The 26972-nt window shown below is 38.6% G+C and overlaps 4 protein-coding genes across 5 annotated transcripts in view; 2 read left to right on the forward strand and 2 right to left on the reverse strand.

Moving 5' to 3' along the window:
- The window catches only part of LOC109839496 (formyltetrahydrofolate deformylase 2, mitochondrial), a 17736-nt gene extending 15388 nt beyond the window's left edge, over positions 1-2348 (forward strand). Inside the window, exons 8-9 of one of the 2 annotated variants that reach the window (XM_020407950.1) lie at positions 1281-1432; positions 2221-2348. In XM_020407950.1, the coding sequence (XP_020263539.1) occupies positions 1281-1427 (147 nt within the window). In that variant the 3' untranslated portion in view covers positions 1428-1432; positions 2221-2348. Of the gene's footprint in view, positions 1-1280; positions 1500-2220 lie in introns of those variants that run through there. The other variant, XM_020407949.1, reaches the window with a different exon arrangement.
- Positions 1617-3939, reverse strand: LOC109839495 (VAN3-binding protein-like). Its single transcript, XM_020407948.1, has 6 exons — positions 3003-3939; positions 2538-2871; positions 2306-2449; positions 2174-2223; positions 2029-2086; positions 1617-1942 (listed from the first exon to the last, which is right to left on the reverse strand). Exons 1-6 carry the CDS (start codon positions 3312-3314, stop codon positions 1704-1706), a joined length of 1137 nt encoding a protein of 378 aa, XP_020263537.1. The 5' UTR covers positions 3315-3939; the 3' UTR covers positions 1617-1703.
- LOC109836184 (probable aquaporin TIP5-1) lies at positions 17972-19932 on the forward strand. The gene is given in 5 exon segments (XM_020404061.1): positions 17972-18153; positions 18380-18630; positions 19394-19564; positions 19566-19679; positions 19682-19932. Coding segments are annotated over 5 exon segments (762 nt in total). The 5' UTR covers positions 17972-18038; the 3' UTR covers positions 19793-19932.
- LOC109839497 (serine/threonine-protein kinase rio2) overlaps positions 20406-26972 on the reverse strand; it is a 16120-nt gene continuing 9553 nt past the window's right edge. The window contains exons 8-14 of the mRNA XM_020407952.1: positions 25887-25960; positions 25748-25795; positions 24805-24973; positions 22363-22485; positions 21867-21926; positions 21653-21739; positions 20406-20966 (exon numbers count right to left, since the gene is read on the reverse strand). Of these exons, the coding sequence (XP_020263541.1) occupies positions 20754-20966; positions 21653-21739; positions 21867-21926; positions 22363-22485; positions 24805-24973; positions 25748-25795; positions 25887-25960 (774 nt within the window). The 3' untranslated portion in view covers positions 20406-20753. The remainder of the gene's footprint in view (positions 20967-21652; positions 21740-21866; positions 21927-22362; positions 22486-24804; positions 24974-25747; positions 25796-25886; positions 25961-26972) is intronic.

The raw sequence follows: 26972 nt of genomic DNA on the forward strand, positions 1-26972 counted from the left end.
TCCTCGAGGGAATGTGCAACTTCGATTTCGCATCCTCACTTTTGTGCAAAGAACTATTTTAGGGAACTTAATTGAAAGTTTATCATCCATTTTCATTGTCATCTACATCATCTATCAATTAGGGTTTTCCAGGCTTTCTTTTATATGATGTGCAATGTATAAACTTGTGCCTCCACATGCAAATTATCCTTAAAAACCACACGAATATGTTTCCTTTTTCTTTCTGAGTCAGATTTTTTTGCACATACTCTCAAAAGTTTGCTTAGTTGTTGTTGTCCCTTTATTTCTCTATATTTATTCATCAAGCTGCCATACATTCTTTACACTCCTTGTTTACTTTTTTGAGCTTGGATTCTGCTCTATTACCAAACGTTGAGATCCGCCAAAGGTTGTGATCCATGAGATCACACCCATCTGACTATTTGGTCTATAGAGTAATTTTTTGTTGTTAAAAGGCATGTAAACTCTACCACCATTTATATTTCCTGCTTATGCACTTGGAATATATGCTTTTATTTTATTTTCTTTGGGTATTAAATTTGATTAGAGTCATTAGACATCGTTGTTCTATTTTATATATATTTAAATTAGGAAAATGTTTAAACTCAATGGGTTGTTGTTTACAATTTGGTTGGATATTTTCTCAATTATTATATAGAATTTTTAATACATGAAGATGTGCATCCAATCAATATCTAAATTTTAGGTAGCACGACCAATCATTTTGGAGAGCATTCCTTTGGGCATTGCTGAGAACCCTTTTTGTAGTCAAGCACGAGATTCCTGCTCATTAAGCTAAATATTGGGCCAAATGATTTGGTCTATCAAGTTGCTTGTGCTTTATTCTATCCATTTAAACTTCACTAATTTTTTGCTTTTACAAAGTTGACTACTTATTCTGATTCTTAATTTGTGCATTATTATATCCATTTAACCTTCGCTAATATCTGCTGCTTTTACAAAGTTATTAAATTATCTTGCTTGCCACAACTTGCTTATTCTGATTCTATATTTGTGCTTTCATTATGTCCGTTTAACCTTCTCCGTAGTGTGTCCGCTGCTTTTACAAAGGTGATGGCCTTCACTATTCTGATGCTTAATTTGTGCGTGTCACAAAGCCAAGCTTTTGGTAGCAAAATCAATCATTTTTTAAACATTCCTTGGGGCATTGCTGACGACCCTTTTTGTAGTCAGGCACGAGATTCCTGCTCGTCGTCTGCCCCCTGTAATAATGCTAATTATCTTGATTCTCACTTATTCTGATTATTAATGTGCATCAGGTTGAGAGAGTCTCTCATAGGGACACCCTCAGAAGTTTCGTGCAGAAGTCTGAGAGCCTCGAGAAGCAATGCCTGTCAAAAGCGATAAAATCATACTGCGAGCTTCGAGTATTATGCTACGAATCGAACAAAACTGTTGTTTTCTGAAGGAGGTATTCTGTAGAACATTACAATTTCCATTAATTCATCAATTTATCGGAAGTATATGGTTTCTATTTATCGAATCAAATTAGTTGAGATTGTCTGCCGTGTGTGAAGGATAAATTCCTCACGTCACGCTATGTAGTTCTGATTCGGTTAATTGTGTTCAGTCATTTATAGTCTTTGACAGCACGGTTAGCAACAAAACCATACTTCATACGTATACATACTCCATTTCTCACACAAACCCCTCTCGTCAGCAAAATTTATACACAGAACCCTTCAATTAATCTTCAGCAGTTCCATGGGCTGCTCTATTCTATCGGCGTCACCATCACTTTTCGCTTGCCGGAGCAGGTTCTTTACTCCATCCACCCACTTCTGCTTGTTCATCTTGCTCTCACACTCAAACTCAAGAAGACCCTGTCCTGTTTTAAGCCCGAAAGAACATTGGTCTGTTGCTTGATTCTCCACTTGCCCTGTCCGAGCTGGGAGTTCATCATACACTTCATAAACAACACCTGGTCATTGGCAGTAAAATTTCATGAGTACTGTAAAAACTACACTTTGGCAGTTTATAGAATCTTTTAACGCCAGTGAAACTTACTCTTCTTCTTCTTTGAGAGTGCTCCTCCGATGTGTTTGCCCTTGATCTTTGCTATGACCTGAAATTTTATTTGCCTCCGCTTCAGAATATATTGCATCTTTATGATTGAATATCGAAAATAAATTCATAATTTTCAGCTATCTACCTGTGATTTCCTGTTGATATATACTGACACTCTCTTCCAATGCAAAGTCCCTATAATTGAGAGGAAAGAGATACTTTTAGTTGCTGCCGATTGCTAACTTGCGGGTTATCAGCGAAAGCTAAATAATTGTACCTTTGCTCGATCGATTCAAAAGCTGGCCTTCTTTGCACCAGATATCGGGGCTGCGGCAGTTCCCTTTATCATAAGGAATCACGGTAGCGTTGTTCCTCGATTCTCTCTGTACTCTTAGTTTCAGTGCTGCGGCTCCTCTTAATGCTGATCAAACGAGTAACAAACTGAGATCATAACAGAAATCAAAGTTCCGAGCTTCTGTAAACCAATGAAATCGGGACTGAATCAAAACCTGTTGCTGCCGCTGCAGTTAGAGTCATCAGATCTCCTGGAGTTCTAACATCGACTGCAGATTTGACAACAGAGGCAACATGCTCATGCCCGGCTCCAGCCTGCTCTGCGAGCTCTATGCAGTGCGAGGCCAGGAGCTCGGTGGCGGAGGCTAGGGCTGCACTCATCTTCGAGTTCTCGTTGTCTGAGCCCGTGCCTGCTGATGCTGCAGCATGGATGCGAGCTTTCTCCGCGCGAACCTTCTCTTTGTTCTTCTTCACTCTGCTCTTGCTATCGTCCCTGTGGTGAAACCACTTGCTGATTGACGTAAGGTGAGTGTTCTCGGACCTCTCCGACTGTCGAACACAGACTAATGTCAGATAAACAAGCCACTTCATACAACATTTACTTCAGATAAACAAGCCTCAAAGCTGTCATGGGAAGAAATTTCCTTTTTGTATTTGAGCGCCAGAGTCACACTTCTTACCTGCTGAAGACGCTGAGGCTGATGAGATGAAGCAGCAGAAACAGCAGCAGCAGCAGAAATCATCAAACCGTCAGGGATCATGATATCGGGCAATCGCTCGACGACGAAATTCCTCTTCTTATTTCCAGCCAGCAACGCCTTCGATATCTCCGACGCAGAAACGCTCCATGACCTCGACAGAAACTCCATCGGCTCCTTCGGCGTCTGCGGCGGAGGGATCGCCGGAACTCTCGCTACCTCCTCCTCTTTCACCTCCTCCAGGGTGACTGAATACCCCCTCTTCCTCCTCCCCCATGGAAATCCTTTCTCCATTGTATTTGTTTTGCTGGAGTCTGGGAAGTTTGAAGATTTGTTGAGGGTTTATATAGAGACAGTGGGATGGGGACAGAGAGCACAAGAGCAGGAGGGGAGCAGGGGTGAGAGGGGGACAAAGAGCGGACAGCCTCGTGCTTTTCTTGCTCTTTGTTTGCTTCACAAAACTCGTTAGCAGTTTCCTTTTTTATTTTTTTCCCTTTTTGTTCTTGTTTTGCTGGTCTATACTATCCATAGGATGTTGCTGTCCTCCGTGCTGTCATGATGGATTAGTGCACTGAAATTGGATTAAAGGGGTGATTTAATTGATTTAATTAAAGAAAAGTGAAAGGTTGGTCGCAGGTGCGGCCTTGATAACGGGCGAGAGCTCGTGCGGAGGAGAGCGATTTTTGTCACGGGGTTTGGACTCTCATCTGCTAGCTTAGTTGTCGGTTAGTGATGATGAGATGTACATATCCTTTCTCAAGGAAATTCTCAGGTGGTCCGAGCAAAAATAGGATGATTCTTGGTCGATATTTGGGTCCGTAGTCCTTTTATTTATTTTTTTATTTTGCACCGATTAGGTGTTTGTATTCTTTCATTAGGGTGTGTTTCCAAACTCTTAAAACAACTGGGTCATGACTGAAACAGGTCTAGTTTTGGTTTTTACTTTTGATTGACAAAAACTGCGCCATGACTAAACTTACTTTAGAGTAGAACTAGGTCGGGGTTAAACCTGACTTAGTTTTTGGGTGATTTCCAAACGCAACCTTAGTTTCGGAGGGGAATTTTGTAGCCACGAGTTTAAAATCCTCGATTTTTATCAAGTACACCATTTAGGATGACTATTTTTTTTTTTTTTGAAATAGGTGGTTGGAGTTGCCACATTTAATAGATGGATCAAACGTGCCATGAAAGTTCGTCGGTTTTAGGCAAATTTGTAATTTTAGTCGGATATCCTCAGCGAAGTTCTCACTTGCAACCAAACAAAAAATGTGATCGGATTTTTGTCCTTCGTGCAACTACACTCTTCACTATCCATGATAAGCATACGAGATTTTGGAGGGTTTTTCAGGTTAGATCATCAGTTGTCCGATAAACATGGTTATCCGAGGGATCTTTCTTACATTATTGTTTGATCAAAGTTGATCTAAGATCGAGCAAGTGGTATGAAGATTTTATGCTCTTTCCGTGGTTGAAGGTTATAGACCAATTGGAAAGTGCCATGTGGCGTGGACCACACCTGTAGGCTTCAAAGCATCCACTCATTTTGATTTTTATCATGTCATGGGACGAAGGTTGGCTTTAATTGTTTAACTTGTTCAAGCTTCAGGGTTAAGAGTTGGAGGTTGTTACTTTCGGTGGTTTTTGATACTTGGTGTGGGATTAGTTCCAAGATCTATGGCTCTAATTGGCTTTAGAGCTCGTTGGAATGAGATTATGAATGACTTAGTTTTTCCCAACACATGGGCATGATAGGATCTAAGGAACATTAGGATTTAGCTTAAGGATTAAATGAGTTGCTTAAGTACTAATTTTTTTTAAAAAAAAATTCCTCTCTCTGCTTTGTTCTAAACTAGCCAAATTATAAGCTGTAATTTGGACCACGGTGCTGCTGATCATTGTTGTGGTTGTAAAGGTAATTAATTAATCTATTGCCTCTTGTCTAGTTATATGAAGGATATTGGATCTTCAACGTTTGCATTCAAAAAAAAAAAAAAAAAAAAAAAAAAAAAAAGAAGGATATTGGATTTTCAAAGTTTGTATTAAAAAAAAAAAAAAAAAAAGAAAATAAAAAATCATCTACGGAATGGATTTTCCGTAGTGTTTAGTATGAATAGTAAGCATTTATATCTAGCAAGACACAAATAGCGATGTAGATATGTTTTTAAAATTCTGGTAGGATTTCAACGAGTATTTCCCTAGAAAACTAATATGAACGAGGATACATAACGTAGGTGACACGTAATATTAGAATTTGTATGTATCCACCGGATGATTGAAATTATTTTGGCCGTAAGATAATGGCATTATGATACGTTGTGGCCAACTTTGGTGATCGGAAATTCATATTCAATCCGTATATAAACCATGTATATTTCTTACCAAACGATACTATACATGATTGTTAAGCACATATGAATATGACGATATCATATTTGATCAAATGTGTTAGTGTTCTCTTTTGAATATCCAAACTCGGAAGGGACTAAACGAGGTGATCGCCTGTTGTTATAACAAAAGCTTGCACTAATAATATCTAGTGGGGAGGCGTTACAGGCATACCCTCGGGCACATCTCTAACCATACACCCCCTCCTCTAGCTATAGTGCAGGGGCCTCATTTAAGATTTTTTTAAAAAATCTTAAGTGGAGCCCTTCTACTGTAGCTAGTGGTGTGTCCGATAGTGTGTCCGTATCATTTTCTATCTAGTGACCATATTACCAAAGCGATTAAGGCTGCATCTTTCCGATGTAGTAAAGCACACGTCAATAGGTTGGGGGGAGGGGGGGGGCTGGTTTCAAGGGAAGCATGGGGGCATCAATCAATCAATCAATTGGAGCAGCAATTAATGCTATACTGTTCCAATCACAGTTAGGGTGTCAAGTCTCTAGAAGCACATCCACCGGCAGAAGAAAGGGAGCAGAGAAAGTCTAAGGACACTTGCCTTGGGCAAAAGTCCGTGTACACTTACCTCAAAAATGAGAGGGGGGTGTTGGGTTCAAAATCTAACTAGGGTTAGATTTTGGATTAAGTTAAGTTTATTAGACACATGGACTCTCTAATATATTGGACAGGTGTCGCTAGAAGCGCTCAAGGGAACGACATCCGTAGCTAATTTTTTTTCCTTCAAATAGGGTCCTTTTATACTTTATATAAACGATGTTTGATTTTTTTTTTTTAAATTTATATATAAACCACCTTCAACATTTTAATTCATTTTTTCGATAATTGACTCGCCTAACCTCCATTAAGGATCATCTCTTTAATATATATTTGGTATTTGACAAGTTATTATTACAGTAAAATCAAAAAAAACTTGACTTAAAAGTGACTCCATTTGTTTGGCTGATTGCAACAAAAAATAAAAGCTTTAATGTGGTTTATGCATAAATTAAAAATATGGTCCCATTTTAAAAGTGGTTTCTATGAAAAACCCTAAAATTTGTATGCATGGGAAATGTTTTAAGGGGTCCTAACAACTCGAAATGTATTTATGACAGAATTGACAACATTAGAAATCCAAGCTTTCCAAATCTTTCGAAATTCTTTCTTTTAGGAAAATGAGATGGAAAGTAGATGGTAGAGCTCACATGTTCCTTTCTTTCTTTCTTTCTTTTTTTTATCAACACTCTTATTTTAGAACAAATTTCACTTATACAAGTGTCTTATTAATTTGTTCGTTACGATGAGGATGAATTATGCTTGTGGATAATATAGTAAATGACTAGCGCCCCTTAATAAATTAATCGCATCTCAATAAATTTTCTTTTTCACCGATATCTTATTAGTTTTATTTACCACGTATAAAAGTACAGGGCAAGGTGTCCACTGCCTATATACTTTCTAGTGCGATAGAGAGGTGTATGCAGGTAGAAAGCAGCAGCCATTTCACTTTCATTTTTTTTTCCAACCAAAAAGTAAGGAAAAGGCTGTGGAAGCGAGCAATGACGCCGCCCACTGAGAAAAGGACAGTGGAGGGTTGGTCGGCCTTTTTAGGCCCCTTCACAGCTGAAGCGCCTGGGTTTGGGATATCATTCTAAACAACAGTGAAAAAATTATTCCACCCCTCAATAACTTTGCACTAGACTTATCATGGTAATGATCTTTCGGTTTAAATAAAAAAAAGGAAAAAAAAAACTCGAAGTTTAATTAATTGCACAAGGACTAGGGGTGTGCAACGGTTGGTTCGGTTCGGTTTTTACCAAATTTAAACAGCCGAACCGAACCGTCTATAATTCAAAACCGAACCAAACTGTTGCAAGTCGGTTCGGTTCGATTTGTTCGGTTCTAACTTCATCAAACTTCTTATCAAACAACAAACTGTGTTAAAGAAAAAAAAAGATATCAACAAAGTAGGGGATTATGAAGCATTAAACACTGATATAATGATATTGTTTTCAACCCATAATGATTCAGAAAATGAGTTTAGGGTTTGAGTCTTTGACTCTTTGGGGACGGGTCGGGTAGGGTTTGAGATCAGAATAGGTAGTATTGCACTATATTCGGTCGGTTCGGGTTAAAAAGTTTTCAAACCGACCTGAACCGTTCTACTCATAAAATCGATTTTTCCGGGTCGGTTCGGGTCGGTTCGGTCGGTTTTTTTCGGTTTGGACCGAACCGTGCTCAGCCCTAACAAGGACTGACCTCTTAGGTTTGATATGGACATACTGACCAAGAGAAATTGGATGTCATTAACGATTCCGTGATACAGATAAATGAACACACATGTGAAATGCTGATTACTAGATATGAGTTGTCACTTTATTTAGTAAAATGGGTTGTCAACGTCTAAAATTCTCTTGGTATAACTGTTTGAAAATTATTTCGTTTTCTAGTTATATCATTTACTTCAAATTTAGTTTCACCAAATAAAATGTTGTGATAAGGAGAAAAAAAAAAAAGTAAATCAAACTGAGATAGTAGGCAAATTAAACTGAGTCTATTAGAGAGATTAGATAGATGGTTAACTCTTTCATATACTCCATACTTTTTTTTTCTCCTCAATAATAATTTCCTCTTTCAGTTGGAAAACATAGAGATTTAGATATATCAGCAGCAGCAACGAACACAAAGCTGGAGGAGTAAGGTTTAAAGGGGGCAGAGGGTGGACAGCCTCGTGCTCTTCTTGCTGTTTGTTTCCTCCGCACTCTCTTGAACCAAAAGCGCCAGTAATTTTTTTTTAATCCACTCTTTTGGCATTATATATATATGGATTAGCGCACTGAAACTGGGTTAAAGTGTAATTAATTAAACAATTTAAATCTCATCTACACGTGTGCCCTTGTGAACGGGCGAGAGCTCGTGCGGAGGCTAATGATTTGTCACCAGCTCTGCGTTCATATGCTGAGCTTATTTGTCGATTTTTGTGATGATGAAATGGATTATCTTTCCTATTAAAATGCACCAGGGACAATATTAAGTACTCCCAGTGGGATCCAATCTGATTTAACCTGGATTCATACCGTCTTAAAGTCCCTACCACCGCATAAAAACTTCATCTTTATGATAACCGCTGAGGGTCATAATTTTATACTCTTTAACAGTTCTTATCAAACAAGCAAGTGAATTTCGTTAAAGATGTGGATGAAACAAAGAGAAGAAAACGGTCACGCACTTGGAACTTTGCTGCATTGAATTCTCTTCTTGTTGAATAAACCTAAGATCTTTTTGACTATGCCAGAATTCCGAAGATATATGTTGAGAGATGATGTTTAGAATTTTATACCCTAATACGCTCCTGAATTTCCAGAGTGTTTTTTATGGCTGAACCTAGATTCACTCATTATTATTTTTTAAAAAAATTATCCATTAAAGTACTCGATTGATAAGATTTAAACTTGAGCTGCCTTGAAAGAATGTTAAAGGTCCCTTCTGCTATATCAAAAGTTTGAAGTTACGGTTAGTACAGCTGTTTATACCAATGGAGAAATTACTCGTTTCTTCAAGTATATAACCAGTCATCATTCGTTAATAAAAAAAAAGAAAAAAGAAAAAAACATTCATCATTCCTGAACGATATTGTTTAATTGTGTCTGATATAATATAACCATTTTAGTTAAAATTAAGATCTATAATGACTTTAATTTTGAAGGTTCACAAACTTAAACACAAATAAGTATCTAGTAGCTCTGCCTCTACCGACACTAGGTGACTCCGACGCTTAAGAGGTTCACACATGACTCTCACAGTCTTCGCTTGGATTCCGATTCCGAGGTGGGTTAAAAAAAAGGGAAAAATGCTTCCAGCCCCCAAATTCGTAACAAGTATGCTTCCCCCTCCCAAGACTTTTTCAACGCTCTAAAAAACCCCAAATTCGTAATAACTATGCTCTGAGCCCCCAAAACACAAAGCCCAAGAATTTTACACAGGTAAAGACTATAATACCCATTCTCTCTCTCTAATATTATATTCGTAATAACCATATAATCCCTCCTCTCTCCCTCCTCCTTCCCCCACCATTTTTGCCCTAGCCCCCTCCGTCCCTTCTGCAACCCTCGTGGCGGCCGAAGCTCCTTTCCGGTCTCACGCCTCGACCCCTCGCCTCCGCTCGCTGAGATCCTCCGTGTCCACCGCCGATCCCAGCGCGGCCTCCGCTCGACCCCTCGCCTCTGTTCCCAACCCAATCCCTCCTCCCCCAGACGCCACATCAAACCCCCCTCTCCATCCCTCAGGTCCATCATCCCCCACCATCTATAGTGCTGTCGTTCTTGGAAATTATTGTACTTTATGTCTTTTCATACAACTTGTGCGTGTGTGTTAAATACTTCATTCATCTTTTTCTGCAGGGAAATTTACCGTGGTTGTTAAGGTTATACGCGTTGCTTGTTAAGGTTACGTGTTGGTTGTTAAGGTTATACGCGTTGCTTGTTAAGGTTACGTGTTGGTTGTTAAGGTTATACGCGTTGCTTGTTAAGGTTACGTGTTGGTTGTTAAGGTTATACGCGTTGCTTGTTAAGGTTATATGCGTTGGTTGTTAAGGTTTCGGGTTGCTTGTTAAGGTTACGGGCTGCTTGTTAAAGTTACGCGTTGGTTGTTAAGATTAACCGTAACCTTAACAAGTAATCCGTAACCTTAACAACCAACGTGTAACCTTAACAAGCAACCCAAACCTTAACAACCAACGCGTATAACTTTAACAATCAACACGTGACCTTAACAACCAACGTATAACCTTAACAAGCAACCTGTAACCTTAACAACCAACACGTAAATCGTTTGGCTTTTGAAAATTCGTAACATTAACAACCAACGCGTAACCTTAACAAGCAACCCGAAACATTAACAAGCAACCCGAAACCTTAACGAGCAACCCGAAACCTTAACAACCAACGCGTATAACTTTAACAACCAACACGTAACCTTAACAACCAACGTGTAACCTTAACAAGCAACCTGTAACTTTAACAACCAACACATAAAATCGTTTGGCTTTTGGAAATTTCATTAAAATTAAAAGTGAAATATTATTACAAAATCTAGCTCACTCCCACTACCTAAAACAAATGTATGCATCATCGTCTTCTTCCTCTACCCTGTCAACGGTCTCAAAACCATGGCAGTCCACCTCCTCAGTGAGTGTTGAGTGGTAAAATGAAAGTAATCATACATTGCACAGTTTTATGTGGTGCTGTAAGCATGAATTTTCTGAAGAAAAGTATAGAATTGTTACTGCTTTTTATTTTATGAAGTTATGAATTATTATAGTAGAAGTACAAAAAATTAAAGCTTTTTTTTTTCTATTTCCTTCCTTTTTTTTATTTTTATGAAGGTTTTACGAGTTGCTTGTGAAGGTTACGGGTTTGCTTGTTAAGGTTACACGTTGGTTGTGAATGTTACGCGTTGATTGTTAAGGTTACGGGTTGGTTGTTAAGGTTACGGGTTGGTTGTTAAGCTTAATCTTCACAATCAACGCATAACCTTAACAAGCAAACCGTAACCTTAACAAGCAACACGTAACCTTAACAAGCAACCCGTAATCTTAACAACCCGTAACCTTAACAACCGTAACCTTATCTGCAAATAGAAAAGATAACTATCATTGGGTACATGTATATTAAACGTGAAGAAAGAAAATACCGTTGATGCAAGAGAGAAGAGGCATTCTTTTTCGAACAGGAAAACTTATTTTGAAGGGGGAAAATAAAAAAAGAAAAAGATCCCAAAAAGAAAACATGTGACAGGAAGAAACTCTGTTGCTAGTAAATCTAGATGCATTAGCTTCAGAAGCTACAAAGAAACATCAAGTTCGCACGTGTCATTACGAGATCAATTCAATCATTAGCCATCTCTCTGCTCTTCTTCGCTAGGTTGCGCTCCAGCTTGTGTGCATTCTGGTGTCCTCCAAGAGCTTGGGTGCTGTAAAAAGTCTGTCTGCAATAGTTACACGAGAAAACTCGTGCGTGCTCGGGACGAGGCCCAGACTGCAGGGACAGGTTAAGGTTGAGGTTCTGAGCTTCATGAAATATTCTCGGCGAGCAAAGGCCGAGGGGTCGAGCAGACGCCGCGCTGGGATCAGCGGTGGACACGGAGGATCTCAGCGAGCAGAGGCGAGGGGTCGAGGCGTGAGACCGGAGAGGAGCTTCGGCCACCACAAGGATTGCAGAAGGGACGGAGGGAGCTAGGGCAAAAATGGTGGGGGAAGGAGGAGGGAGAGAGGAGAGATTGTATGGTTATTACGAATATAATATTAGAGAGAGAGAATGGGTATTATAGTCTTTACCTGTGTAAAATTCTTGGGCTTTGTGTTTTGGGGGCTCAGAGCATAGTTATTACGAATTTGGGGGTTTTTAGAGCGTTGAAAAAGTCTTGGGAGGGGGAAGCATATTTGTTACGAATTTGGGGGCTGAAAGCATTTTTCCCAAAAAAAAATATACAATAATTCTGATTTATTGTATTTATGTATATTAAAAGCTATTTAAATTTGGACTAGTGCACAATGATTAACGCAAGGAAAGCAATTAATCATTCAGTTTGTGAAGGGAGCCTTAAATCTAGGGAAGCATGGGGCCATCAATCAAATCAAGGGTTGAAGGACGCTGTTCCAATCGTGGGTCAGGCGGCCCGAGACGCTTCCCCTTGCCTTCTCAAGAAAGGACAAATATCCGAAGCATCTTTTTCCCTTCCTTCTTCTTCTTTGTACTCGCACCGGCTCCTCAATAAACCCTTCTTAATTAGATTCGAATAGCTAAACAACAGCAACTTGAATCAGGGCTGAGCATGCAGGTTCGGTCCAAACCGAAAAAACCGACCTAACCGATCCGAAAAAATTGGTGTTATGAGTAGGGCGGTTCAGGTCGGTTTGAAAACTTTTTAACCCGAACCGACCGAATATAGTACAATACTACTCATTCTGATCTCAAACCCTACCCGACCCATCCCCAAAGAGTCAAAGACTCAAACCCTAAACTCATTTTCTGAATCATTATGGGGTTGAAAACAATATCATTATATCAGTGTCTAATGTTTCATAATCTCCTACTTTGTTAATATCTTTTTTCTTAACATATTTTGTTGTTTGATAAGAAGTTTGATGAAGTTAGAACCGAATAAACCGAACCGAATCGTACCGAACCGAATCATACCGAACCGACTTGTAACAGTTCGGTTTGGTTTTGAATTATAAATGGTTCGGTTCGGTTGTTCAAATTTTGGTAAAAACCGAACCGAATCGACCGTTGCACACCCCTAACTTGAATTATGCATTCTCAATAATAATAATAATAATAATAATAATAATAATAATAATATATTATGAGATGAGGGAGGCCTTTGGCCTCCCCCTCATTATCCCTCCATTCACACCCCATTATGATGGTGTAACACCCAATTAAGTGGGGGTGACTCTTGGGTACTCAACCTATTCACATTGTCTATCTTCCCGAAGGGTGGGTCTCCCACCTTAATTGGTTATTCAGATGCAGGTTACAGGTCTGATCCCCACACCGAGAAATCACAAACCGGATTTGTGTTTACATTCGGTGGTACGGCCATCTCCTGGAGGTCTGTCAAGCAAACCACTGTAGCAATCTCATCCAACCATTCCGAACTCCTCGCGATCCATGAAACCAGCAAAGAATGTGTTTGGCTTCGTTCTGTCATTCAGCACATCTTAGTGTCTACCGGCCTGAAGACTGGTGACCTTGAGCCAACTACTATATTTGAAGACAATGCAGCCTGCGTTGCTCAACTTCAGTCTGGCTTCATCAAGGGTGACAAGACGAAGCACATATCTCCCAAGTTTTTCTGGACGCACGATCTTCAAGAGGAGGAGCAAGTTAAAGTACAGCAGATCCAATCATGTAATAATTTATCTGACTTGTTCACTAAGGCTCTGCCTAGATGTACTTTTGTAAAACTTGTAAAAGGAATAGTGATGAGACATCTGAAAGACCTACAAGCCTGAAGCTTGTATGGTTCAGGGGGAGTAACCTATGGGTTGTACTCTTTTTCCTTAGGCCGATGGTTTTTTCCCACTGGGTTTTCCACAGCTAAGGTTTTAACGAGGCAAACAAGTTTACTCTGGATCCAGAAGTATCCACCCCATTAGCTTTACGAACTCTGAAGTGTTCATAAGCTAAACCCAAGGTAATGGATGGATAAGGGGGAGTATTATGAGATGAGGGAGGCCTTTGGCCTCCCCCTCATTATCCCTCCATTCACACCCCATTATGATGGTGTAACACCCAATTAAGTGGGGGTGACTCTTGGGTACTCAACCTATTCACATTGTCTATCTATAAATATACATCATAGGCCTTTGGCCTATGTAAGAGTTTCAAACATAATAATAATAATAATAATAAATAATAATAACTTGAATTACTCGGCTCATTATATGTAGCGTCAGTTTGCCTGACTCTCATATAATCAGTTTTGGTTTAAATCGGTTTAGTTCTAGATCGAAACAATTCAGACTCAGGTTTAAGACGAAATTCTTTTTTTTTTCCTTCCAAAACTAGTTTTGGTAATAGTCTAAACTCTTTTTCGTTAAACTCGATTTAATACTGCGCCTTTTTCCCCCCACAAAATTAAAAAAAAGAGTGAAATGTTGGGAATTTTTAGAGAAATGAGTAAGTGAGAGCAAAAAATGTTCATTAACTGTGTTGGGTTGATACCGAACCCGACTCGAGTTAGGAAATTGGTGGAAAAAACTGATAAAGAGACAAATTTGAAATAACTAGTAGGAAGTGGAGGACTAATTGGCAATTTCAAATTTTTGTGGGACAAATTTTAAAATACGAAGCATCTGGCCACAAATTAGAGAGTAAATTGATAAATAAGGATTTGAATTATAGACTAAAGGGTAGGCTACACTGAACCCAGAGAACTTTCAGCTTTTTTCAGTAAAACCCCAATAACTTTCAAAATCGTACTAAACATGCAATAACATTTGCATTTTATAGAAAAAACCCTCACAAGTTTCTTGTTTTGCGTATAAGCCCCCATAAATCTCAACAAAAAACGGCATAGAATGCATTGTGAAAGTCACCGGGGGTTCACTGTAATTTATCCAAAAAGATATTTGCGGGTTTTCTGTAAAAGTTATCATGGGTTTGAGTGCGAACTGAAAGTTCTTGACGGTTTAGGGCCCGTTTGGTTGATGTTTTTGGCCTCGAGTGTTGGGCAGAAAGCCTGTCAAAAGTGCTCTTTTGGCAGGCTTTCTGCCCAACACCCGAGGCCAAAAACATCAACCAAACGGGCCATTAGTGTTATTTGCCCTACATTAAAATATTATAGAAATAGAAAGTACACATGCAAAATAATAATAATAATAATAATAATAATATCTGACTGTTGTAAATAAGGTGGTGGTGAACACCTTGATGTGAATGGCATGATGAGAAGAGAAAGGGCATAATGTTGCTGCTGCTGCTGCTGCAACAGCGCACTCCAATTCCAATTCCAAGCAAACCAAAAGGCTGCAATTGTTAGAAGAACCACAAAGGCCGAGTGAAAAAAGCCCGTGGGTTTTGGGTTGGTCGGCCTTTCAAGCCTGCAGCCACATGCGACACGTAACGCAGGCCACAGCATCATAACGAGCCTCTTCACTTGTTCTCCACATTTTGAAAAAGCTTTTTCTCTATTCATGTATGCTATCATTTCAAATCATATAAGTAATTCTGCTGTCCTCCTAATCACCGTAATCGTAATTTTACAGTAAAAGGATTTGGGTTCGGATCCATTTTAATTAGATGGTAGTTGGAAAGGGTTTAGTTCTTTCAACCATTACCGTCCATCTCAATTGTAATGGACGGGATTACGCCACCATGGATTTCCACTATCATAGATAATGGTTTTCACTATGATTATTTTCAAGCTTACTAGTATCTTTTAAGACCAAAGTTGTTTTCGATATAACAGTAAAAATCTTGCATGGCCTGATCTCACCCATTGAAAGTTATAGGGCTTTTATATCAAAACCGCCTTTACTCTAACCAAAATTTCTACTTACCGTCTTTAAAGTTCACATTTACTTTCTTACATGTTCGCAATATCACACATAATTGCGTTTTCAGCCAAAAAACACGTGAACTGACCATTTTACCCCTAGCTAAGACACGTGCTTTGCATGTGTGCCCAAATTAATTATAAACATAAGGTTTTTTTTTCAATATTTGTCCTCCAAATATTTCATAAAACAAGTCCTCCCCCCCCCTCCCCCCCGAAAAAAAAACAAACCATGAACCTCCTAACCCAACTCTTGAAGCCCTAGCCCAATCCTCAAAACCTAATTCCCAATCCCTAAATCCTACCTTCGTCTCCCCTCAATCCTTCTCCCTCTTTCCAAATCCAAGAAAAAAAAATCCCCAATCCTCTCCTAGATCCTAATGTCATCTCCGCTTAGTCCCCACCCCCCTACAATCTAAGAAAAATACACCTCGAAACCCTAGTCAAGGAGCAAAATGTCGACAAATAGGCCTCCCTATGACTCTCTCCTATGAGGATGACACTGGTTAGTTGAAGAGGACATCGATTTGGGGGCCTAATTTCAAAATATGAGTCTAATATCAGAACATGAAAGATTTGGTGGACTAGAATTAAAAACAAACTTTGTTTTCATAATTAATTGGACACGCGTGCTTTGCATGCGTTTGGGGTGAGGGTATTTTGTCATTTCATGTGTTTTTAGTTTGAAAATTTAATAGTTGTGACATTGGAAAGATGTTGGCAAGTAAATGCGACATTAATCAAAAAAACTTTAAAGGTGGTAAGTATCAATTTTGATAAAAGTAAATATGAGTTTGATGTAAAAACCCAAAGTTATATAGACAACAAGAATTGAGAGAATTGGACACTCTCCAATTGCCATCTAATTGGAGATGATCTGGATCTAAATAAATTATAATTATCTTTCAAATTTATCTATAATCCTAACTTTAAGCTAATAAAATGGAATATTTTGATAAAATTTTTTTTTTTTTCCAGAAATGAAAAGGTATATCTCTAGGGTTTAGGCCATTATGCTTTTAAATAATAAAATACTTTCCCTCCCACCGTTTATATTACACTACTGGGTAGCTTTATTCTGCAACTATATTTTTTATTCTGCATTTTTTTGACGTCTAACTATACTTCAGCATCGAAAATTCGACCTCTTTAATAATGAAATAAAACAGTAATCAACGCAACCTTTCATTTTTGTTCAAGAAGATTTGACAGTTTAAATTTTGAACACCAAATTTCTCTTCAATTGGCTCTTTTACATGGGCCGTTTTAAATAAACTTGGACAAACTTACTGGGCTGTTCGTAACCTGCCCCAAGTTTTGAACGGAACGCAACCGCACGGGCAACCGCCTTTCCCTCCCTCATTCGAAAACAAGGCTAATATCCTGTTTCTCAAAATTTCTCATCCCCATTTCAAAACCACTCCTCTCTATTCAAACTCAATCACCAAAATCTCAGTTCCCTTCAATGGCTTCTCAATTCCAACGTTGCTTCTCTGGTCCCGCTCTCCGCTCTTACGCCGCCGAGTTCATCTCCACCTTCCTCTTCGTCTTCGCCGCCGTTGGCTCCACCATCTCGGCTCGTACGTATATATACACATCCATCTGTGTGATCACTTTGTACTGCAGTTGTAACTGTTTGTTTCGCTAATTTAACATAGAAATACTGCGATAAACATGCTTTCCTTGTATGTCGGTCGCAATTGTTTATTTCACTAATTTAATATAGAAATATTGGTATAGACATATTCATCTCCATATCTATCTTGTTAGTCAATTGTAACGGTTTGTTTCGCTAATTTGTGACAGGAATGCTGACCCCGGACGTCACGTCAGAGGCATCGTCTCTGGTGGCGACGGCGTTGGCGCAGGGCTTCGCGCTTTTTGCTACGGTTTATATTGCGGCTGACGTTTCCGGCGGCCATGTCAACCCTGCGGTCACGTTTGCGATGACGGTTTGTGGGCATATTGGCGTCCCGAGTGCTATTTTCTACTGTATTTCTCAGATGGTGGGGGCCACCCTCGCCTGCCTTCTCCTCCGTGTGGGGTCCGCTGGCCAGGTAAAATCACTTTAACTTTTCTAGTGATAATTATTTTTTAAGTTCATTTCTGAAAATAAATTTGATCTCAATCAGGTAATACCATTTTTGTTCTCCCACCGTTTATATTACACTACTGGGTAGCTTTATTCTGCAACTATATTTTTTATTCTGCATTTTTTTGACGTCTAACTATACTTCAGCATCGAAAATTCGACCTCTTTAATAATGAAATAAAACAGTAATCAACGCAACCTTTCATTTTTGTTCAAGAAGATTTGACAGTTTAAATTTTGAACACCAAATTTCTCTTCAATTGGCTCTTTTACATGGGCCGTTTTAAATAAACTTGGACAAACTTACTGGGCTGTTCGTAACCTGCCCCAAGTTTTGAACGGAACGCAACCGCACGGGCAACCGCCTTTCCCTCCCTCATTCGAAAACAAGGCTAATATCCTGTTTCTCAAAATTTCTCATCCCCATTTCAAAACCACTCCTCTCTATTCAAACTCAATCACCAAAATCTCAGTTCCCTTCAATGGCTTCTCAATTCCAACGTTGCTTCTCTGGTCCCGCTCTCCGCTCTTACGCCGCCGAGTTCATCTCCACCTTCCTCTTCGTCTTCGCCGCCGTTGGCTCCACCATCTCGGCTCGTACGTATATATACACATCCATCTGTGTGATCACTTTGTACTGCAGTTGTAACTGTTTGTTTCGCTAATTTAACATAGAAATACTGCGATAAACATGCTTTCCTTGTATGTCGGTCGCAATTGTTTATTTCACTAATTTAATATAGAAATATTGGTATAGACATATTCATCTCCATATCTATCTTGTTAGTCAATTGTAACGGTTTGTTTCGCTAATTTGTGACAGGAATGCTGACCCCGGACGTCACGTCAGAGGCATCGTCTCTGGTGGCGACGGCGTTGGCGCAGGGCTTCGCGCTTTTTGCTACGGTTTATATTGCGGCTGACGTTTCCGGCGGCCATGTCAACCCTGCGGTCACGTTTGCGATGACGGTTTGTGGGCATATTGGCGTCCCGAGTGCTATTTTCTACTGTATTTCTCAGATGGTGGGGGCCACCCTCGCCTGCCTTCTCCTCCGTGTGGGGTCCGCTGGCCAGGTAAAATCACTTTAACTTTTCTAGTGATAATTATTTTTTAAGTTCATTTCTGAAAATAAATTTGATCTCAATCAGGTAATACCATTTTTGTTATGCACTTTTGTTATATTTATGGGTAGAAGACGAAATAGATAGTCCTAGAATATATGAGTAAGCTGAGAGCCTTTTTCAATTATTGTTTACGGGATTTTTCTGCGCTTTTTTTTAAAGTATTTATTTATTTTGATCGCATCCCTTAATTCCCTATGTTTACTTATACATAAATTAAGTTCATTATCAAATGAATCTTATTCAATTAACACCATAGCACTCTGTTATACATCTTGTTGGCATAATGGTGATTTATCCTATAAAATATTATTTTATCAACCATATATGTATTTACTTATTTCAATCTATGCTTCTACAGTAATAAGTTACTAATTGACGCGTCCGTATTTAAGGAAAAATTGCACAATTAATCGGTAAAATGTGATAGAGTGACACTACGGTCACACTCCCCACCACACCATGGGACACAACCCCCCTCACAGCTACAGTGCACGAGCCCACTTTAGATTTTTTTTAAAAATCTAAAGTGGGCCCGTGCACTGTAGCTGTGAGGGGGGTTGTGTCTCATGGTGTGGTGGGAGTGTGACCGTAGTGTTTTTTTAATGTGATAACATCATATTTAGTTGAATAAGGAGAATTAATATTAGGTCTAAATGAACTTGTTTTAAAAAAATAATAGTTAAAACAATTTTACAATTTTACCCTTTCGCAGGCGATTCCAATAACCCGCATCGCGACGGAAATGACGGGGTTCGGAGGGGCAGTTATGGAAGTCGTGTTGACATTCGCACTAGTCTACACCGTCTACGTGGCAATGGACCCCAGAGTGGTCGACAGCAACAACAAGAGGGGCCACTCCGGATCGTGTGGGCCGCCGCTCGCCGATTGGGCTCGTGGCTTGGGGCGTGCGTCCTCACGCGGGCTCGCTAACGGGCGCGTCCATGAACCCGCGCCGGTCTTCGCGCGCCCGCCGTGATTAGTGGGATTTCAAGAACCAGTGGGCGTCTATTGGGTGGGCCCACTCATAGGGGCGATGTTGGCCGCTTTCGTGCACCAGTATTTGGTGTATCCGTCGGCGGCGCTTAACATCGGAGACGCTATCGACGTGTAGTAAACAGTTATTGTTTGTACGGTACTGTTGTTTATTTGGTTTCAGTTTATGATTGCAATTGTATCTAGTTTTAGTTTATGTGTGCCATTGGTTTTGAATCTAGTTGGATGTAATAATTTGTTGTTATTATAATAACTAAAGAGCGCTTGGTTTTTTTTCCAACATGATCATTTTGAGCGTCTGTTCTCGTGTACAAGTTTCCTTTTACAATATAATCGTGATTTGATCTTTGATCTTGTCAACTACTAATATTACGATGAACACACCCCCGTACACAAACCCAGCAAGCCCACCTCCGACAAGTGGGCCCACCCAGTAGACCCAATTACCCGAGAAGTCCCAGGGAGGCTTACAACTACAAACATAATTAACTAGCAAACAGATTTTTACCTCATTTGCTCGTATTATATAGCAAACACCTATAAATGAACAAAAATAATAAAATACCTAAGAATCCTAGGACTATTATCACAGAAAAAAAAAATCCTTGAATTAAAATATCTTTTCTCATTCACGATTTTCAGTGTCTATTTCCCCTTTAATGCCTCCTGGCATGTTAACCATGTAAAAGAAACAACCCCATGTTTCATAATCAAAACCATAAGAGTCAGACTCATGAAGCAATAAACTATACTTTTTATCAAACCTCACTTGAATTCGCAAAAACTGATAACACTCGTTACCACCTATTAAGTGATTAAAAATAAGCAATCATTTACTATACGACCAATACAACCTGAACCAACGAGGGAAACTTTTTCCACGGTGGCTAACGTTTTAGGACTTAATATATCATACCAAAATTATGTTGTATCCTTGCTCCCTTGTGGCCGATGAACACGAAAATGAATAGATACATCATTATGGCACGATCTTTTCATCCTTCACTCTTCAACCTCCACTGATCTTCACTGAACTGTGATGCGGATAAATGGCTAATAATTTAAGGATCTATCCGTAATCACCACTTGCATGCTTGTCTATGGACTTTGGAATTGTGGGAGGCCTTGCCACCCTTGTCCTTGTAAGAATTCCTGGAAGCAAGTGATCTTCGCCGACCTTGAGCTGCTGCTACAGCTCGCCGCCTTTGCTTGTTCAGGCGCTTAAGAAGTTCAGGATCATCTTCATCTTCATCTTCATCATCATCATCTTCCTTCAGATCATTGTTTTCCTCCTGAAAAAAAAAATACAAACCATGTTCAGAGTTTTAATGGACGGGCAAAAGAAATCAAATTTTTCAGGGCCGTCACACTTTCAGCAGAGCTATTGCTCCTTCGGTAGAATATTTATCCTACAAAGTTATGTTATGGAAGCTTAAGAATAATTTCTTTCCAGCAGGGCATTCAATAAAGCTAAATTAGATTTCCAATATCAATCTATGTGCGTGTGTACCATCGCAACAGTCTGATCTTATAATTCAGACTTATTTATATAAAATTAGAATTCTTGATTTATTAGTACTTCCCCCAAAAAACATACTGAAAATCTGGCTACCAAAACGGGGTCATACGACCGACACCCATTGATTCAACAAATAGGAAAACGGCAGGTAACACGAACTTCCACGAAGGATAAATCAATGATTAATAAATTTCATCATCCGTAATCAATAGCATCCAAGAAAAAGGAAAAAAAAAGAAAAAAAAAAGAAAAGGAAAATAAATGCCTAAATGTCCTTCATACTTCCAGAACTTGAGAACACTAAGAAAAAGGCAACATAAACTATATGTCCTCTTTAAACTTGCCATAACCTGTAAGTTGAATGGTTATTTTTAATCTGGTAGTGTCCAATTTGTGTACTGGAAAATAGGCTTACTACGATCACGAACAGTAGTAAAGAGCAGATCCTCTCAGCCATACCTTTTCTTCTAGTGGAGGAGCATCTCCGCTATTTGGAAATTGTGAAGAATCCCCATCCAAACCTTCCTTATCATCATAACTATTATCCTGTAAAAGTTGAAAGAAAAACTGGTTCAAACAAGAGATGGTAGTATTAATTTACTCTCGCTAGCAACACCAAATCTAGTCACACTTAACATCTCCTAATTTGGAATTACTAGAGATTGTTGATTACCAAATTCTGCTGAAGCTCCTCAGTAGCATCACCCATAGCATGGTTTATCGAAAGAGTTTCCTGGATAGTCCAAATTATGTATGCCACATTTAATTATTGAGAAGAAAGTACAGTAGATAAAGCATAACAGTTCTAGCGGTTGTGATATATGGTGATACAAGTGACATAACCAACAATCCAGATTACTCACTAAGTTGGAGTCATGATTTCATGACTACTTAATGAAAACTTTTATTCTTCACAACTGACAATTAGCAGTTGCTTCAGTAACTGAATATGCAGTTGCTTCAAAATGCTGAAAGGTTACGAAAAAGGTTAATTTTTCTCAAGGTGTGACTGAATGTCTGTCATAGCATACGTTCACCTAGGGATAAATTCCGAGTTTGAAAACGACTCATGTTTAAACTGGCAGCAGAAATTTTAAGAAATTGTCACCACAAATCAACCTTTAAACTCCAAATCAAAATAGATTTCCTCTGACAAACTTGGCAGGTACCTGATTTGCTAATTGCAGAGAGTACAACTCTGTTGATATAGGATCATTATGGTGTTGTTCATTCTCTGGGAGTTCTTCACCATCGGAGCTGACAGTATTCTGCTCCTCCCCTCCTTCAATGAACTACATAACACAGAACAAAAAAACAATCGGACATAAGAGCTCCTGAAAAAGGAAAACACAATCAAAGTAGCAAACTTACGGACCATCCAATCAAAAGAGACTTTTTTCAAGCAAAAAGAGGGATTTGGAGAACTGAGGGAAAGCAAAGTACTACAAAAAAAATGATTTCAAAAAATGTCTTAGTCTCTTCATCTTAGGACAACTAGTAGTAGTTATTGTACAGGCGATCAGCTTACAAGCCAAATATGGCAAAGGTAAAAAAAATGAAGTGCAAATTCATTGAAACCGAGAGTTCAGCAAATTGTAACAGCCCAAAAGTTTTAGCTGCAGTAGTTGTGTGTCAGAACCCTACATTGCAGAACAAGGATTTGGAGATAGCATGAGATGCTCTAAATTGAAGTTTTAAATCTATTGGCAAGCAACTTTAGTATTTCATATCTAATGTTAAGCATTTGACATTATTCAAGGAAGAAGTTTAATTTAAATGTCAACAATTTACAATAAATTGATAAGTAGTAAGCTAGGTTACACGAATACAAGTGTGGACACGGACACGGGACACAGCAAATTTCTATTAGATGAGATACAACGATACGGATGTGTGTGTGTGTGCGCGCGTGTGCGCACACCAGGACACGGATGTGTGTGTACACATACATACATCCATACAAACATACATATGTATATATACAACATCTACATTAGACCAAATTGTATTAAAATACTTATAACATTTATATCTCTTTTACCATCTATAACAATTAAGAATCAAGTTAAATCAAACTAAGAATTAAACCTAAGAATTAAGGTTTAACATTTAGTTTTGATCGCATGGGATACGATGGGTATTTTTAAAATCTTGAAGTAAGGGGTTTCAGTTTTCGGGTTCAAAATACCTATTGGTTTTGAGCTCGATATATCAAAGGAACTGGTTTAGGATTATAAGTAATCGGGAAACTGGGTTTTGCTTTTAACCACAGGTGTCCATGGTGAATCCATGTCCGACACGGATAGGGCACCCAAATCGAAGTGTCCGGGGAAACCTAGCTAGTAAGTAATCTTTGGTTTAAGCTCTCAAGGACTCGAAAGATAAAGACCAAAATTTATGAGAATGATGAGTAAATGGGACGTGCAAATGCTAGCTTGATTTAACAATCTACATGACATTCTACAGTTTAGCACAAAGTTCACATGGACTTCAATTTAAATGTTGCAACATTTGATACTATGCTAATATTAACTCAAGAGCGGAAAGTTTTTCATCTCATTAGTATCTGTTGGGTGTGGGAGGTAGCTAATAGAGATTGGATATATTTAATTTGGTAGCACACATGTAGGTGAGGGGAGATTAGATGCTGCAGGTGTTGGGGGGAGAGAGCTCAGAGGTGGGTTCAGTTTTAAGCTTCAGTAAGGTGTTTGTTCTTCAGAAGGGACGAAGACAACAAAAAAGGGGAAGAGGGAGAGAGAGGGGAAGCAGGTGGGGAGGGAGGGAGGGAGAGATGTTCTTCTTCAGAAGGGAAGAATTAAACAAAAAAGGGGAAGAGTGGTTGTTTTGTGAGTTTCTATCAACTCTTGGTTTCTTACTTTCTCTTGAAATTTTTATGTGAGGTTTTTATGGTAATCACCCTTAAATACATGAAAGTGTCCCTCAAACAATACACTAATTCACACCTGAAGCATGACTACAAACTCATGCTTCCTTGATCCATAAGACGTTCTGCTCTGTAAGCTCTTGTCATGCCTCCACTTTGTCTAATGATCATCATGTTTTTACTAGAAAGTGAATGTCGCTTAAACTATTTACTCTTTGATATTAGTCTGAAGTAATGAGTCTAAAAGAAAGTTAAAGATGATTATGCATTTGTCACCAGCATGGACAATGACGACAGCAGAAGTTCACATCAGATATTGAAGTTCTGCTTCAGATTATTTTGGAGAAGGCCTTCAGTCTAAAGTAAGTACCAGGAAGCATATTCAGGTGCCAAATATGCCTTAGTGACATACAGATAAGCTCTTCCTGGATTTTATCAGAGAAAATTTCTTAAGGGTATGGTTTTATTTGACAGTTAGTTCAAAGGAAATTTCATAGAAGGGACCTATGTCAAGCCAACTGAGCTAAGCAAATATAGCATGCATGTCTCTCCAAGTGACTGAAATATGTATTTATACATTTTTTTTAGGAAAGTAAAGTGTCCAAGGCTCCAAACGTAATATTATATGGAGAATTATTGCTCATGTATTACGTAGTGTTGTGCATGGGTGAATATCTCTGGATACGATTACTTATCCATGCAACAAGAAACCAAATTAAATATCTACCTTCTCAATATCATCTTGATCTTTTCGTGTAAAACCACTGGCTGCAAGTTGTTTGTCTAGGAAACCAGTAGACTTTGCTATGGAAGAAAAAGAGGGTCTGTGGCTTTCCTCAGTTTCTGATCCTGACCCCTCATCATCATGATTATCCTCCTCAAGGGAAAGGTTAAACCTGTAGTAAAAGGATAAAAAATTATTAAAATAAGGACGTTATCACAAGGCTTGTGTGGCACAAAAAAAGTGAACTTTACTGATCTAGCATCACCATAAATTTTAAAATGAGCACAACATACCTTTGGCAACAATTAGAAACAAATAAAAGCCTCAACCCCATGGGACATGACTCGTTGAGACTCGGTTAATGTTCAAGTGAAAAAATGGACATTACTATGCGTGTAATCAAGATTTATCACACAAGCAAGGTAGACAGCCAAGCCTCAACTACCATGCATAAAGTATAATTTTACTAGAAAATATAACATCTTTTTGTATTAAAATTGCGCCAAATACGAAAAAAGTTAAGGTTTGCATGAAAACCTGGACAAAATATACAAAGATCAAATCCATTTTGTAGGCTGCATCAGGGTTTTCGCACTGAGAGCAAGATGCAAGTGATACAATTTATCATTTACATGATTAAATTTGACAGAAAAAGGTGATGTGAGCTGGTTGGAGAAGATATGACGCTGTCTGAAGTAAACATCAAGTACAAAAAATTTACGAGGTGAATAGGGAGCCTTCACTGGAATCACTTTTGGCCATCAATACAAGTATCCAGAACTTTTAAGATTCTGATCTACTATTCCTTTAAGACATTGGTTTAAACAGGACTATAGGAGATTGTATTTATTTGAGATACACATCAACCAGTTAAGTATGTAGTCCCAGTCATGACAATAGCAAAATATTCTGCTTCAAGATAGAGTTGGAGCTTTCAGAAACAAACCTTTTCCTAAAGAACTTGAATATGCAGTCAACATCACGATCAAAATACCTGAAACAAGTTAAGAGCGTCAGATACCATATAACAGAAAAAATGGCCAAATAACTTTTAAGCTTAGATCAAAAGAGTTAATGCCACACACATCTTTGCATTACGATGAGAAACTGACACCATCTGAGGAAAATCTATCATTGTAACCTTCTCTTCGTCATCAATCTATATGAGGAAATTGAGCATAACATCAGAAGAAAACATCTGAAATAACTCTGGAGATTTCTGTTTATGAAGCCATATTGACAAGTTAATTCAAATGGGGACTGACAGCCCAGTTAAATATTAAAACAAAGCATATTGCAGTTGTAAATTACTTTAGAAGCTAAAGACTGAGATAAATAAAAAAGACCAATCATGTAATAGACTATGGATATTGACCAGAAATGTTATTTACATTGGTAGGACTCCTTACTACTATATTGAATAATTTCATCTATAAAAATCAACAATAACTTATGTACAGACTTTCGAAGTGGCAAATAAATGTTAAGCAAACAAATCATAGTCATCATTATTCAGTCTAGGCTAAATCACCATTTTAAAAAGAAAAAAACTTGATCCATTAAAAGATTGTCCAACTTAGCGTCAGTAGTCCAAAGCAACTGAACTAAGCAGATTTTGGAAAGCGAACTGACTAGACAATACTAAAAAACCGATCATGAAAAGCGCATTCGATTGAAGAATTACCTTGAAAGAAGAGGAAAAAAGATCGTACAGACACAAAACACAAATCCTAGTCAGGCAGAGAGGGTTGGCACACAGTTAACATATGTATTGTCAAAAAAAATTCTTGGAATAACACCATATGATCACAGACCAATATAAGGCTGGCAAGTGGCAACGGACTCACAATCCATGAAGGAGGTTGAAGTATAAACTATTGCACTACCGTGTAAACTATAGTTTGGGTCACTTAGCGTCCTACTATTAGAGAGGCTAATTCAAGTCAAGCTTCACGATTAATAACTCATAGTTTGAGATGTTTGAAGTGCCTTAAATAACGACCCTCCTCTAAGTATAGATACTTAAAAAAAGATTCACTTATAAGAAATTATCATGAAGCACGAGTGTAATATGTTGTGGGGGTGTAGAACTCTTTCTCATCACACTTAGTCTTTATATGTTCGGTGAATTCAGGAATCAAATTATGCGCAGAATTTATAAAATTCAGCTA

The sequence above is a fragment of the Asparagus officinalis genome, chromosome 4 (genome assembly GCF_001876935.1).
Source record: "Asparagus officinalis chromosome 4, Aspof.V1, whole genome shotgun sequence".
NCBI classification, from domain to species: domain Eukaryota; kingdom Viridiplantae; phylum Streptophyta; class Magnoliopsida; order Asparagales; family Asparagaceae; genus Asparagus; species Asparagus officinalis.